At 42.1% G+C, this 14,877-nt stretch overlaps 1 protein-coding gene across 3 annotated transcripts in view; it reads right to left on the bottom strand.

The window, feature by feature from the left end:
• LOC109879557 (cytohesin-1) overlaps nt 1-14,877 on the bottom strand; it is a 118,650-nt gene that overhangs the window by 75,283 nt on the left and 28,490 nt on the right. Inside the window, exon 1 of one of the 3 annotated variants that reach the window (XM_031816550.1) lies at nt 4,942-5,269. The exons of the other annotated variants lie outside the window; for them this stretch is intronic. Within the exon in view, the coding sequence (XP_031672410.1) occupies nt 4,942-4,969 (28 nt within the window). The 5' untranslated portion in view covers nt 4,970-5,269. Of the gene's footprint in view, nt 1-4,941; nt 5,270-14,877 lie in introns of those variants that run through there. 3 annotated transcript variants of the gene reach the window in all.

Raw genomic sequence — 14,877 nt, 5'->3', positions numbered from 1 at the left:
GGGGAGCAGCAGTTCAACCGGTGCTGTGCTCTGGTACAGGGGGTGCAGCAGTTGAACCGGTGCCATACTCTGGTACAGGGGGAGTAGGGGTTCAACCGGTGCTGTGCTCTGGTACAGGGGGAGTAGGGGTTCAACCGGTGCTGTGCTCTGGTACAGGGGGAGTAGGGGTTCAACCGGTGCCCTACTCTGGTACAGGGGGAACAGCAGTAGACTGTGTGAGCTGAGCTGCATCACTAGACTAAACCAACACACACAACATAAACATCCTGATATCCTGGTAGTGGTGGGAGTGAAGGAGTAGGGTGAAGTTGACCTACACACTGATCATTTCCCTCACTAATGGTTAAGGTTAGGATTGAGGGCGGGGAAGCTGATCCTAGATCTGCACCAACGGGAAGCGTCACCATGTATCTACAACAGCTTTGCTGTTTGCTCCATGTTGATGCTGAAGCCACTGTTGCCTCGTTATACTGTCAACATCCCCACTGGCATTATAGGCCGTCCACACCAGTAGCTGACACAGAGCCGGCCACACACACAGTGGTTGTCACACAAGACAGACACGCACACACTATCCCACCCACCCAGGCCGTGTGTGTGTGGTACACCCCCCCCCCCCCCCGCCCTCCAACACAGACACACACGTCACTTCCTGCCAGGCTCATTGAGAGCTCTGCTGGCTTCCTGTTGTGGCCGTTTCTCACAGCTCTAGGGCAGAGAGAAAGCGCAGAGTGAGCGGCAGTCAGTCAACGCCCTGACTGTGGGAAAGGTGTAGTGCACCCCAACACAACCTCCTCCTCCTTCATGACCACAGTCCTCCACCCTCCACTCTGAGGAGCAGGACCTCTTGTTTTCCACTGTCCACACTTGCAAATGACGTAGGATCAAGAAATGGGTTGTGTATTGTTTGCTAGTATAATGGAACATAGGCTGAGATGCATCATCTCCAGACTATAGCCATTAGTCAAACTGACCCCAAAGCCAAGCAACGATGCTTCACACAGCTGTCTGGGACACCATCATCACATAGCTTCCATCTCTAACATTGTTCCTATGGTCTCTCTTTCTCCTGCTCCCTTTAATACTCTCTCTTTCACACAGAGACACACAGAGACACACAGAGACACACAGGAGACACACAGAGACACAGAGACACACAGGAGACACACAGAGACACACAGAGACACACAGGAGACACACAGAGACACACAGAGACACACAGAGACCTACAGGAGACACACACGGAGACACACAGAGACAGAAAGGAGACACACAGGAGACACACAGAGACACACATGAGACACACAGGAGACACACAGGAGACACACAGGAGACACACAGGAGACACACAGAGACACACAGAGAGTAATCTATTATTCCAGTCACATTACCGAGCACACAATAGAGATCCCATCAGTGAATACTATGGGTAGGCACTCTAGCATGTACAGCTCTATATGTAATAGAAAACATCCTTTCACTTTAACCTCCCTCCCCCACAGCCCAAACAAATCAAGTTCCTAAAAGTGCACAACCAAAGCATGGGCAGCCCAGCCACAACATTTGAATGGCACATTTTCAGAGTTCTTGAAATGCGTCGCTTCAGAGGTCACAACAAAACTGACTGTTAGCAGCAGCACTGCAGCCTTTACAGTCTAACACAGGGGCCTCATCAACAGCACTGATCAGTGACTTCTGCTGCTATGACAAACATTCAACCTGTTGCTACCTGTTCTAGAACTGTAGAAGACAAGGAGAGAGAGAGAGAGAGAGAGAGAGAGAGAGAGAGAGAGAGAGAGAGAGAGAGAGAGAGAGAGAAGAGGAAGGAAGGAAAGAGATGGCTTGGTTCCGCTGAGCCCGCCTGCGTCCAATGTGACTGCCAGAGAGAAAGGGGCCACTCCTGGGGAAATGTTATCAGCACAGTAACCAGGCCTAGAGACAGAGAGTCCAAATGGTACCCGATGCCCTATTTAGTTCACTCACAAAACTAATATTAGACAGCAAGGCTCTTGATCCGGAGGGGATTCTCTGCTCTTCCCAAGAGGAGCTTGATTGCAAGAAGCTAACCACTTAGCTAGATAACTAGCTACTAAGTTAGCAAACCATAAATGCACAACTGCAGAGCATTGAGCACATTCTAGACAGTTAACTTAATAGTTAGAAGATATCCAGCTGGCAAACATTTAGTTGTGAATTCCATACTGTAAATAAATCATCTGGCATGTGGCATACTGTCAGTCAGAGGGGTTCAGTCAGTCAGAGGGGTTCACAGTAGAGGTCAACCGATTAAAATCGGCATGGCCGACTAATTTGGTCCGACTTCAAGTTTTCATAACAATCAATAATCTGCCTTTTTGGAAGCCGATTACGTTGCACTCCACGAGGAAACGGTTTGGCAGGCTGACAACCTGTTACGCGAGTGCAGCATCAAGAGGACCTTGTGGCTTCAAGGAGCCAAGGTAAGCTGCTAGCTAGCATTAAACTTATCTTCTAAAAAACAATCATTCTTCAGATAATCACTAGTTAACTACACATGGTTGATGATGTTACTAGTTTATCTAGCGTGTCCTGCGTTGCATATAATCAATGTGGTGCCTGTTAATTTCTCATCGAATCACAGCCTACTTCCCCAAACGGGTGATGATTTAACAAAGCGCATTCGCGAAAAAAGCACAATCATTGCAATAATGTACCAAACCATAAACAATGTCTTTCTTAAAATCAATACAAAATAAGATATTTTTTAAACCTGTATATGTAGTTAAAATAAATGCATGTTAGCAGGCAATATTAACTAGGGAAATTGTCACTTCTCTTGCGTTCAGTGCCTTCAGAGTCAGGGTATATGCAGCAGTTTCCGGATTTGACCATATTAATGACCTAAGGCTCGTATTTCTGTGTGTTTATTATATTATACTTAAGTGTATGATTTAATATTTAATAGAGCAGTCTGACAGAGCAATGGTAGGCAGCAGCAGGCTCGTAAGCATTCATTCAAACAGCAAGTCTTAGCAATGCTTGAGGAACAGTGCTGTTTATGACTTCAAGACTATCAACTCCAGAGATTAGGCTGGCAATACTACAGTGCCTATAAGAACATCCAATAGTCAAAGGTATATTAAATATAAATGGTATAGAGATAAAATAGTCCTATAATTCCTATAATAAGTACAACCTAAAACTTCTTAACTGGGAATATTGCAGACTCATGTTAAAAGGAACCACCAGCTTCAATATGTTTTCATGTTCTGAGCAAGGAACTTAAACGTTAGCTTTTTTACATGGCACATATTGCAGTTTTACTTTCTTGTCCAACACTGTGTTTTTGCATTATTTAAACCTATTTCAACATGTTTCATTATTTATTTGAGACTAAATTAATGTATGTATTTTATTAAGTTAAAATAAAAGTGTTCATTGAGTATTGTTGTGATTGTCAGTTATTACAAATATATATACATAAAATAATTGGCCAATTAATCGGTATCGGCTTTTTTTGGTCCTCCATTAATTTTTGGGGTCCTCCGATAATCAGTATCGGTATGGGCGTTGAGAAATCATTATCAGTCGACCTCTAGTTCACAGTTTCTCTAACAGGATTAACAAGGACGTGAAGTGGGCTAAAACTGCGAATTTTTAACGACCCACAGTCTCACCAAACCATAGATGAAAAGAACATTAAACAATACAGGCAACATGAAGGCCTCCTCTTTTCACTACAGACATCAAAGGCGACAGGGTCTTTTATAGGAAAATTACACATTTAATGGTTATGACTAATGGGAATTTCTAGCCTAATAAGAGGGGGGGGGGATCTTGCTTAAAGAAAGAAGCATTGACTGAAATTACACCCAAAGAACAATATGGCTGATCTCTTTAGAATGTGTGGTGGTATTTAACATGAAGTTGCTCTTCTAAAACTGTGATTGCTCTTGTAATAACATTGCATTAACATTGTGATGTATTATGGCATTTAATGGAGCGGTTTTGTTATTACCCAGGTGGAATAATCCTAACTCCTCTTGTGTAATTACTAAAACTACTCAACTCCATTACAAAGCAATTACCATAACAACAAAAACATGAATGCAATATTGTTACTAAATTACTGAGCATTATTACACAGATATAAGATCACTTTAGGCTCTTGCTAAGTGTTACTGAACGTGCCAACTGCCTACTTTGGTAATGAAACTGCAGGGCTGCAGACAAACACCTGTTGCTAGTGAACAGACCCTTATAGTGATTAATTCACTGTAAAGTGACACTAAACACAAAAACCCAACAGTTGAACAACAAGATCCTGTTCAACCAGAATAATACATCAAATGTGCTGGTAATCTATAGATTCACAACGCATTATGTGTTTTACAATGCATCCCTGTAACTAATGTTACAATGTGTCAAGCATGGAAATAGGCCTACATTATTTATTCAGGAAAAATGAGGCTGTCCCTCTACTATTATTGTAGTAATACATTGAAGGTCTCTAAATTAAATAATACATGGCCAATAAATAACATAACCTCAAAATAACAAATGTGTGAGACAACTGATATAATAAACGGAATCATGCAGAAATCTATTGACAATGAATATGATCATAACCCCAACAACTTTCCTTAGAATAGTAGGCTGCATGGAATTTGTTTTCAGGACTATGGAAATCAGTGGCATTCCGGGAGGAATTGTTTCTTAGTCAACTTAGTAAGTAAACATTGTAAGCAAGGCCACCCCATCGCCGACTCAGAGTAGAAGACATTTTGTGGTTGAGTTCTCACGCTCACCACCAAAGCTCATTACAGACTAAAGTTCTGAGCTCTCTGAATCATTTCGTAAAACACAGAATTGAATCGGCTATCTATTGACAACAAGTGAGCAAACTTTGCGAATACATTTCAGATCAGAATAATATTTTTCTCACTATGTAGTATAACTTACCGACTCCGTCTTCCGATTTGAGAACCATTTTCCGGTCTAGTAGGCTATTCCAAATGAGTGGGTGCTTCAACGTTTTCACCGCTCACCTTGCGGATACGAAACCAATGCTATTTAAACTGTTAATTGAATAACTTTTACTATTATGTACTGGAATCACGTCTATAAAACACGGTATCTGATGGGTTGCTATTCAAAGGAAGGGAGTTAGCAGTTGAAGGGAGTTGTTTCGCGTACTTTGACAAGCCAATCTGTGTCTGCGCAGCAGTGACTCTGTTCGGGAAGAGGCGCGGCAAATGGCACGCACGTCTTTGCGTAATGCGCAGTATAATCACAGAGCTTCTAACCCAGGGAACGCTGGTGAAACAGACCAGGCCGAGTTTTGGGGTTTGAGATATCAATGAGAGAAAGGAAACATTCTTCCTTAGTTGTTCATTTTCTCGCAATCGAAAGGCACAACCTAGATGCGAGCCAATATATTAAGGAGTTGAACATGCCATTACTCCAACCGCGTGAAAGTGACATACTGACACGTTTGAATTTTTGTCAAAAACAACTTTATATCGAAGGAGTGCCAATGTTTTGACGCCCTGCACATGCGCAGTTTGGCGTTAGACCCGATGACACGTTTATGGGCATGAGCTTGGCTAGCCAACGTCACAAGTGTGATCAGGGATTTCTATTTCTATTTTACCTTGACTATTTCTATTTTACCCCCGCACTATGACTCAGTACCGGTACGCCCTGTATATGGCCTCATTGTTATTTTATAATCATTTTACTTTAGTTTATTAGGTAAATAGTTTCTTAACTCTTTCTTTAACTGCACTGTTGGTTAAGGGCTTGTAGTAAGCACATGTTGTATTCGGCACATGTGACAAATAAAGTTTGATTTGAACAAAACGTATAAGATCTCCTAAACCTGTGTTAATTAACTACAGACCTTATTTTCAGTGTTTATCCAAAAACGCCATTCATTTCCCCATAGGCTTTGTTCAATGAACCATGACAGAGTTATTTCCTACAAAAAGACGCCATTACTATTTCACTCTATTCCGACCTGTTGCCTTGTTAAACTGAGATCAGGCGGCCCAAGCACACACACCCTGCTGTTGTTGGGAGGAAAACAGGCAGCAGAGTTGAGTGGTGGTGGAGGCAGGGAAAGAGATTGACACACAGATAGTGCAGTACATTGGCAATCTGTGCAATATTGCTGCCTTCAACACTCCACCACATACGTCAGACTCAAATCGGAGGTGTGTGTGTGTGTGTGTGTGTGTGTGTGTGTGGTCACATAGGTCGACTTCAGAATACTGCAACTCTACCTCAGAATACAATGAGACAATAAACAGGAACACAAACTATCGGTGACTTGAATGAAAAGTAAAGAAATGACTTTTTCATTGTTAGCCTACTTATAATGTAGGCCCTTGTTTGTGGCAGCATTATGCCAAAGAGAGATACAAAACCATACAGTATTTTAAGTTATTTTATTAGTTAAATTAGTCAATTAAAACTAGTAAATTCAATAGGTTAATGAGCACAGACACAGAAACCTGCCCAAAATTGTCAGACTCCAGCGTGATGAAATGCCCGGGCCGATTTCTGGTCCCAGTCTGCCCCTGGCCTAGGCCCTATGCTGCCATTCACATCTCATCATAGTGACAGTCACCCGATACTATAGGCTAATTACTCTTACAAACTGGTTGTGCCATAACACAGTTCAGTTGCACAACACATTCTACAACATTAATGCAACTTTTTGTAACACTTGGGTGTAATTCTTTACTCCTGTGTATACAGTTGAAGTTGGAAGTTTACATACACTTAGGTTGGAGTCAATAAATCTCGTTTTTCAACCACTCCACACATTTCTTGTTAACAAACTATAGTTTTGGCAAGTTGGTTCGGACATCTACTTTGTGACACAAGTTGGTTCGGACATCTACTTTGTGACACAAGTCTGTTAGGACATCTACTTTGTGACACAAGTTGGTTCGGACATCTACTTTGTGACACAAGTCTGTTAGGACATCTACTTTGTGACACAAGTCATTTTACCAACAATTGTTTCCTGACAGATTATTTCACTTATAATTCACTGCATCACAATTCCAGTGGGTCAGAGGTTTACATACACTAAGTTGACTGTGCCTTTAAACAGCTTGGAAAATTCCAGAAAAAGATGTCATGGCTTTAGAAGCTTCGGATATGCTAATTGACATCATTTGATTCAATTGGAGGTGTACCTGTGGATGTATTTCAAGGCCTACCTTCAAACTCAGTGCCTCTTTGCTTGACATCGTGGGAAAATCAAAACAAATCAGCCAAGACCTCAGAAAAAAATGTGAAGACCTACACAAGTTTGGTTCATCCTTGGGAGACATTTCTAAATGCCTGAAGGTACCCCGTTCATCTGTACAAACTATAGTACGCAAGTATAAACACCATGGGACCATGCAGCCATCATACCGCTCAGGAAGGAGACACGTTCCATCTCCTAGAGATGAACGTATTTTGGTGCGTAAAAGTGCAAATCAATCCCAGAACAACAGAAAAGGATCTTGTGAAGATGCTGGAGGAAACAGGTACAAGAATATCTATAACCACAGTAAAACAAGTCCTATATTGACAAAACCTGAAAGGCCGCTCAGCAAAGAAGAAGACACTGCTCCAAACCGCCATAAAAAAGTCTGACTATGGTTTGCAACTGCACATGGGGACAAAGATCGTACTTTTTGGAGAAATGTCCTCTGGTCTGATGAAACAAAAATAGAACTGTTTGGCCATAATGACCATCAACAGGTTTGGAGGAAAAAGGGGGAGGCTTGCAAGCCGAAGAACACCATCCCAACCGTGAAACACAGGGGTGGCAGCATCATGCTGTGGGGTTGCTTTGCTGCAGGAGGGACTGGTGCGCTTCACAAAATAGATGGCATCATGAGGTAGGAAAATTATGTGGATATATTTGAAGCAACATGTCAAGACATCAGTTAAGTTAAAGCTTGGTCGAAAATGGGTCTTTCCAAATGGACAATGACCCCAAGCATACTTCCAAAGTTGTGGAAAAATGGCCTAAGGACAACAAAGTCAAGGTATTGGAGTGGCCATCACAAAGAGGTCCGCTCAATCCCATGTGGGCAGAACTGAAAAAGCGTGTGCGGTCAAGGAGGCCTACAAACCTGACTCAGTTACACCAGCTCTGTCAGGAGGAATGGGACAAAATTCAACCAGCTTATTGTGGGAAGCTTGTGGAAGCCTACCTGAAACGTTTGACCCAAGTTAAACAATTTAAAGGCAATGCTACCAAATACTAGTTGAGTGTAGGTAAACTTATGACCCACTGGGAATGTGATTAAATAAATAAAAGCTGAAATAAATCACTCTCTATTACTCTGACATTTCATTGTTCAAATAAAAGTGGTGATCCTAAATGACCTAAGACAGGGAATTCTTACTGGGATTAAATGTCAGGAATTGTGAAAAACTGAGTGTATTTGGCTAAGATGTATGTAAACGTCTGACTTCAACTGTACATATAGGGTATGAGCCTTCATAATGCCTGTATAATATGTTGTATCTACACTGCAATGGCTGTTATTTATTTAACTATTTAACTAGGCAAGTCAGCAAGTCAGTTAAGAACAAATTCTTATTTACAATGACAGCCTACCCTGGTCAAACCCTAACCCAGCCAAACCCTAACGCTGGGCCAATTGTGCGCCGCCCTATGGGACTACCAATCACGGCCGGTTGTGATGCAGCCTGGATTCAAACCAGGGTCTATAGTGACACCTCTAGCACTGAGATGCAGTGCCTTAGACCGCTGCGCCACTCGGGAGCCCCAATGATTAAGGGGTCATACATGCTTATTACAAGTCTTACAATGCATTAAACCTGTTTCCTACTGTTACTCAACTGGTCTTGTAGCAATATTGGTAAGAAGTCATCTCTGTGGCATCTTTTTCTCTGTAGCTCTACAGAGGTTTACTGGGCTTGGATCAGCCAACTGACATCTTCATTAAACATCAATACTATACTGTGGTAATTCTGGTAAAGATGAGCAGGACTTCTGTCACAACACCAGCACGTCTGCAACACTGCAGTTAGGAGTCAGAGATGGTATGAGCATGTCCTGACCTGTTTAAACACTAAGCCCAAGAGGAGGAATGCTGTTTGAGCAGTCTTGGGAGGCGGGAAGTGGGAGAGAGGGAATGACAGGTAGCCTCTCTTCCAATTAGTCTTCTTGCCTCCTTCTTAAAACACATTGGAGGAAAAGATCAATCAAATGTCCCTCCCCTCCAATGCGACGTAAAGGGAGGATGCAAGGAGTCAATGGAAGACAAATTGGGAAAGAGTCATCTACTTTCTCCTTATTCTCTCTCTCTGGTCTGACCAACTGGGAGAGGTGGTGTGAAGATGTTGGTCCCATCCTGAAACAACCCCAAGACACTGGTGGAGATGTGGATTTTGTTTTAAATGTAACCTTTATTTAGCTAGGAAAGTCTGTTAAGAACAAATTCTTATTTACAATGACGGCCTACATCGGCCAAACCCGGACGACACTGGGCCAATTGTGCGCCGCCCTATGGGACTCCCAATCATGGCCGGTTGTGATACAGGCTGGATTCGACCCAGGGTGTCTGTAGTGATGCCTCTAGTAGTGAGATACAGCGCCTTAGACTGCTGCGCCACTCAGCAGCCGTGAACGGTCTAGTTCTACTACATGACTCAGAGCAGGCCTACAAGGTCTAGTTCTACTACATGACTCAGAGTAGGCCTACAAGGTCTAGTTCTACTACAGTGCCTTGCGAAAGTATTCGGCCCCCTTGAACTTTGCGACCTTTTGCCACATTTCAGGCTTCAAACATAAAGATATAAAACTGTATTTTTTTGTGAAGAATCAACAACAAGTGGGACACAATCATGAAGTGGAACGACATTTGTTGGATATTTCAAACTTTTTTAACAAATCAAAAACAGAAAAATTGGGCATGCAAAATTATTCAGCCCCCTTAAGTTAATACTTTGTAGCGCCACCTTTTGCTGCGATTACAGCTGTAAGTCGCTTGGGGTATGTCTCTATCAGTTTTGCACATCGAGAGACTGACTTTTTTCGCATTCCTCCTTGCAAAACAGCTCGAGCTCAGTGAGGTTGGATGGAGAGCATTTGTGAACAGCAGTTTTCAGTTCTTTCCACAGATTCTCGATTGGATTCAGGTCTGGACTTTGACTTGGCCATTCTAACACCTGGATATGTTTATTTTTGAACCATTCCATTGTAGAGTTTGCTTTATGTTTTGGATCATTGTCTTGTTGGAAGACAAATCTCCGTCCCAGTCTCAGGTCTTTTGCAGACTCCATCAGGTTTTCTTCCAGAATGGTCCTGTATTTGGCTCCATCCATCTTCCCATCAATTTTAACCATCTTCCCTGTCCCTGCTGAAGAAAAGCAGGCCCAAACCATGATGCTGCCACCACCATGTTTGACAGTGGGGATGGTGTGTTCAGGGTGATGAGCTGTGTTGCTTTTACGCCAAACATAACGTTTTGCATTGTTGCCAAAAAGTTCAATTTTGGTTTCATCTGACCAGAGCACCTTCTTCCACATGTTTGGTGTGTCTCCCAGGTGGCTTGTGGCAAACTTTAAATGACACTTTTTATGGATATCTTTAAGAAATGGCTTTCTTCTTGCCACTCTTCCATAAAGGCCAGATTTGTGCAATATACGACTGATTGTTGTCCTATGGACAGAGTCTCCCACCTCAGCTGTAGATCTCTGCAGTTCATCCAGAGTGATCATGGGCCTCTTGGCTGCATCTCTGATCAGTCTTCTCCTTGTATGAGCTGAAAGTTTAGAGGGACGGCCAGGTCTTGGTAGATTTTCAGTGGTCTGATACTCCTTCCATTTCAATATTATCGCTTGCACAGTGCTCCTTGGGATGTTTAAAGCTTGGGAAATCTTTTTGTATCCATATCCGGCTTTAAACTTCTTCACAACAGTATATCGGACCTGCCTGGTGTGTTCCTTGTTCTTCATGATGCTCTCTGCGCTTTTAACGGACCTCTGAGACTATCACAGTGCAGGTGCATTTTTACGGAGACTTGATTACACACAGGTGGATTGTAATTATCATCATTAGTCATTTAGGTCAACATTGGATCATTCAGAGATCCTCACTGAACTTCTGGAGAGAGTTTGCTGCACTGAAAGTAAAGGGGCTGAATAATTTTGCACGCCCAATTTTTCAGTTTTTGATTTGTTAAAAAAGTTTGAAATATCCAATAAATGTCGTTCCACTTCATGATTGTGTCCCACTTATTGTTGATTCTTCACAAAAAAATTCGGTTTTATATCTTTATGTTTGAAGCCTGAAATGTGGCAAAAGGTCGCAAAGTTCAAGGGGGCCGAATACCTTCGCAAGGCACTGTACATGACTCAGAGCAGGCCTACAAGGTCTAGTTCTACTACATGACTCAGAGCAGGCCTACAAGGTCTAGTTCTACTACATGACTCAGAGCAGGCCTACAAGGTCTAGTTCTACTACATGACTCAGAGCAGGCCTACAAGGTCTAGTTCTACTACATGACTCAGAGCAGGCCTACAAGCTCTAGTTCTACTACATGACTCAGAGCAGGCCTACAAGGTCTAGTTCTACTACATGACTCAGAGCAGGCCTACAAGGTCCAGTTCTACTACATGACTCAGAGTAGGCCTACAAGGTCTAGTTCTACTACATGACTCAGAGCAGGCCTACAAGGTCTAGTTCTACTACATGACTCAGAGCAGGCCTACAAGGTCTAGTTCTACTACATGACTCAGAGCAGGCCTACAAGGTCTAGTTCTACTACATGACTCAGAGCAGGCCTACAAGGTCTAGTTCTACTACATGACTCAGAGCAGGCCTACAAGGTCTAGTTCTACTACATGACTCAGAGTAGGCCTACAAGGTCTAGTTCTACTACATGACTCAGAGCAGGCCTACAAGGTCTAGTTCTACTACATGACTCAGAGCAGGCCTACAAGGTCTAGTTCTACTACAGGACTCAGAGCAGGCCTACAAGGTCCAGTTCTACTACATGACTCAGAGCAGGCCTACAAGGTCTAGTTCTACTACATGACTCAGAGCAGGCCTACAAGCCACAGAGTAAATGTACCACCAAGTCTATGAGAGGAATAGGCAGAGCTACTACCACACGGCGTGTATTGGTCTGATCCTTTCACATCGACAGACGTGTCTATGGGCCCTAGGCCCGGGGTTCGGCCATTTTCTCTTCAGCATCTCAGTTTGAGAATAAGCCTACATGGGAGAGGGACCACTCATGTGCCACACAGAATTAAACACATATTGAGTTCTACCTAAAACAAAACATCATTTTCTAGTATGACTTTACTTGTAAATGACTTGTGAAGCATCTAGCAATACTATAAAGCATTTTGAAGTTGTTGTTCATTTAAAGTCCAAATACCACCTTTGTCCCATGTTGGTCACCACTAAGCCACAGTATGGGAATCCTCCTTTGGGGGATATTCACTGAACGCCCCTGTTGTGCTCCTAAATGCCAACTTGGGATAGACATGATGACAATGTACTACTCTGTGTGTGTTTGTTGACCGGTTCCAACAATGATCCAATTCACTGTAAGCAGTTCACCCCTCAAGCTCTGCATAAACCCAAAGACAAGCGATAGGAAAAGAGCCCTTACCTTATTCAGACCAAAATGCACTAGGATTCTGACATTCTTAACCGTAGGCAAAACTGCAAATGTGTTGCACTCATACTCATCCTCTCCTTGATCCACATTAACAGATGCAAAGAGGATACTTCAGTAAATCTGATGTAAACTGGATGTTTATGTAAATATTATGTAAATGTCACGGCTGCTGATAGAGTAAAGAAAGGTCTTTGTTTTAGGACATTAAATCATGCGGCTGCTTACTGGTCTAAATAAGCAGGAAATAATGCCATTACTGAAAAGGGCAAATTCAATTCTGTTCCCTCAATGATGTACAACTGTAAAGCATCTTTGTCTACCAACATTTTCAAATGCATCTTTAATCACGTTTTCTGGTTGAAAACTAGTTGAGAAGACATCATATAACCAAATTACAACCAACTAGTAACAACATATTTATCATGAGAAGATAAACACGTCATGGGACATATGTTATTTTGGTTGTTACCTGGTCAGATTACATCCAAGGAAATATGCATTTTTCTGGAAAAAAGTGTAAGAAGTAATGAATAAAGCTTCCTTATAAAACCAGTTTACTGTAGACTACAACCTGACCATGGTGTTATAAAATCAGTTTACTGTAGACTACAACCTGACCATGGTGTTATAAAATCAGTTTACTGTAGACTACAACCTGACCATGGTGTTATAAAATCAGTTTACTGTAGACTACAACCTGACCATGGTGTTATAAAATCAGTTTACTGTAGACTTCAACCTGACCATGGAGTTATAAAACCAGCGTTCTGTAGACAACAACCTGACCATGGTGTTATAAAACCAGCGTTCTGTAGACAACAACCTGACCATGGTGTTATAAAACCAGCGTTCTGTAGACAACAACCTGACCATGGTGTTATAAAACCAGCGTTCTGTAGACAACAACCTGACCATGGTGTTATAAAAAACAGTTTACTGTAGACTACAACCTGACCATAGTGTTATAAAACCAGTGTACTGTAGACTACAACATGACCACGGTGTTATAAAACTAGTTTACTGTAGACTACAACTTGACCAGTGTTATAAAACTAGTTTACTGTAGACTACAACCTGACCATGGTGTTATAAAACCAGTCTACTGTAGACTACAACCTGACCATGGTGCTATAAAACCAGTGTACTGTAGACAACAACTGGACCATGGTCTTTTAAAACCAGTGGACTGTAGACTACAACCTGACCACGGTGTTATAAAACCAGTGTACTGTAGACTACAACTGGACCATGGTGTTATAAAAAACAGTTTACTGTAGACTACAACCTGACCATAGTGTTATAAAACCAGTGTACTGTAGACTACAACATGACCACGGTGTTATAAAACTAGTTTACTGTAGACTACAACTTGACCAGTGTTATAAAACTAGTTTACTGTAGACTACAACCTGACCATGGTGTTATAAAACCAGTCTACTGTAGACTACAACCTAACCATGGTGCTATAAAACCAGTGTACTGTAGACTACAACTGGACCATGGTCTTTTAAAACCAGTGGACTGTAGACTACAACCTGACCACGGTGTTATAAAACCAGTGTACTGTAGACTACAACTGGACCATGGTGTTATAAAAAACAGTTTACTGTAGACTACAACCTAACAGTGGCAACATCATGCTGTAGGGGTGCTTTGCTGCAGGAGGGACTGGTGCACTTCACAAAATAGATGGCATCATGAGAGGGGAAAATTATGTGGATATATTGAGGCAACATCTCAAAGTTGAAATGTATTTGGCTAAGGTGGACTGTATGTAAACTTCCGACTTCAACTGTATGTCACATAGGCCTACTGTCACATAGATCTAATCAGAAACCACTGACTAAGTCATGACTGATGAGCTGACATTATCTTCATTAAAGACGTGCCAGATCATTAGTTGAATATGGCAGTCAGTGTGTTCCAGTTCACTCTATAAAGACTAACACTGTTACACTAAGCAAAGGAAAACCTCACAAACACTTTAAAGACTAACACTGTTACACTGAACAAAGGAAAACTTCACAAACACATTCAACTTTCACACTGTTTCACTCCAGTTTGTTTTCACAACTGGACAGATGGAAGCATGGCAATTTGTTGAATGTTATTTTTCCTTGTATTGTTCCAACATCAAGGTCATGTCTGCTGGTATGCTGTTGTGTGTGTGTGTGTGTGTGTGTGTGTGTGTGTGTGTGTGTGTGTGTGTGTGTGTGTGTGTGTG

Source organism: Oncorhynchus kisutch, unplaced genomic scaffold (assembly GCF_002021735.2).
Source record: "Oncorhynchus kisutch isolate 150728-3 unplaced genomic scaffold, Okis_V2 scaffold819, whole genome shotgun sequence".
In the NCBI taxonomy this organism is placed as follows: domain Eukaryota; kingdom Metazoa; phylum Chordata; class Actinopteri; order Salmoniformes; family Salmonidae; genus Oncorhynchus; species Oncorhynchus kisutch.
Note: the sequence above shows the minus strand (reverse complement) of the source record. Positions and strands in the feature narration are given on the sequence as shown.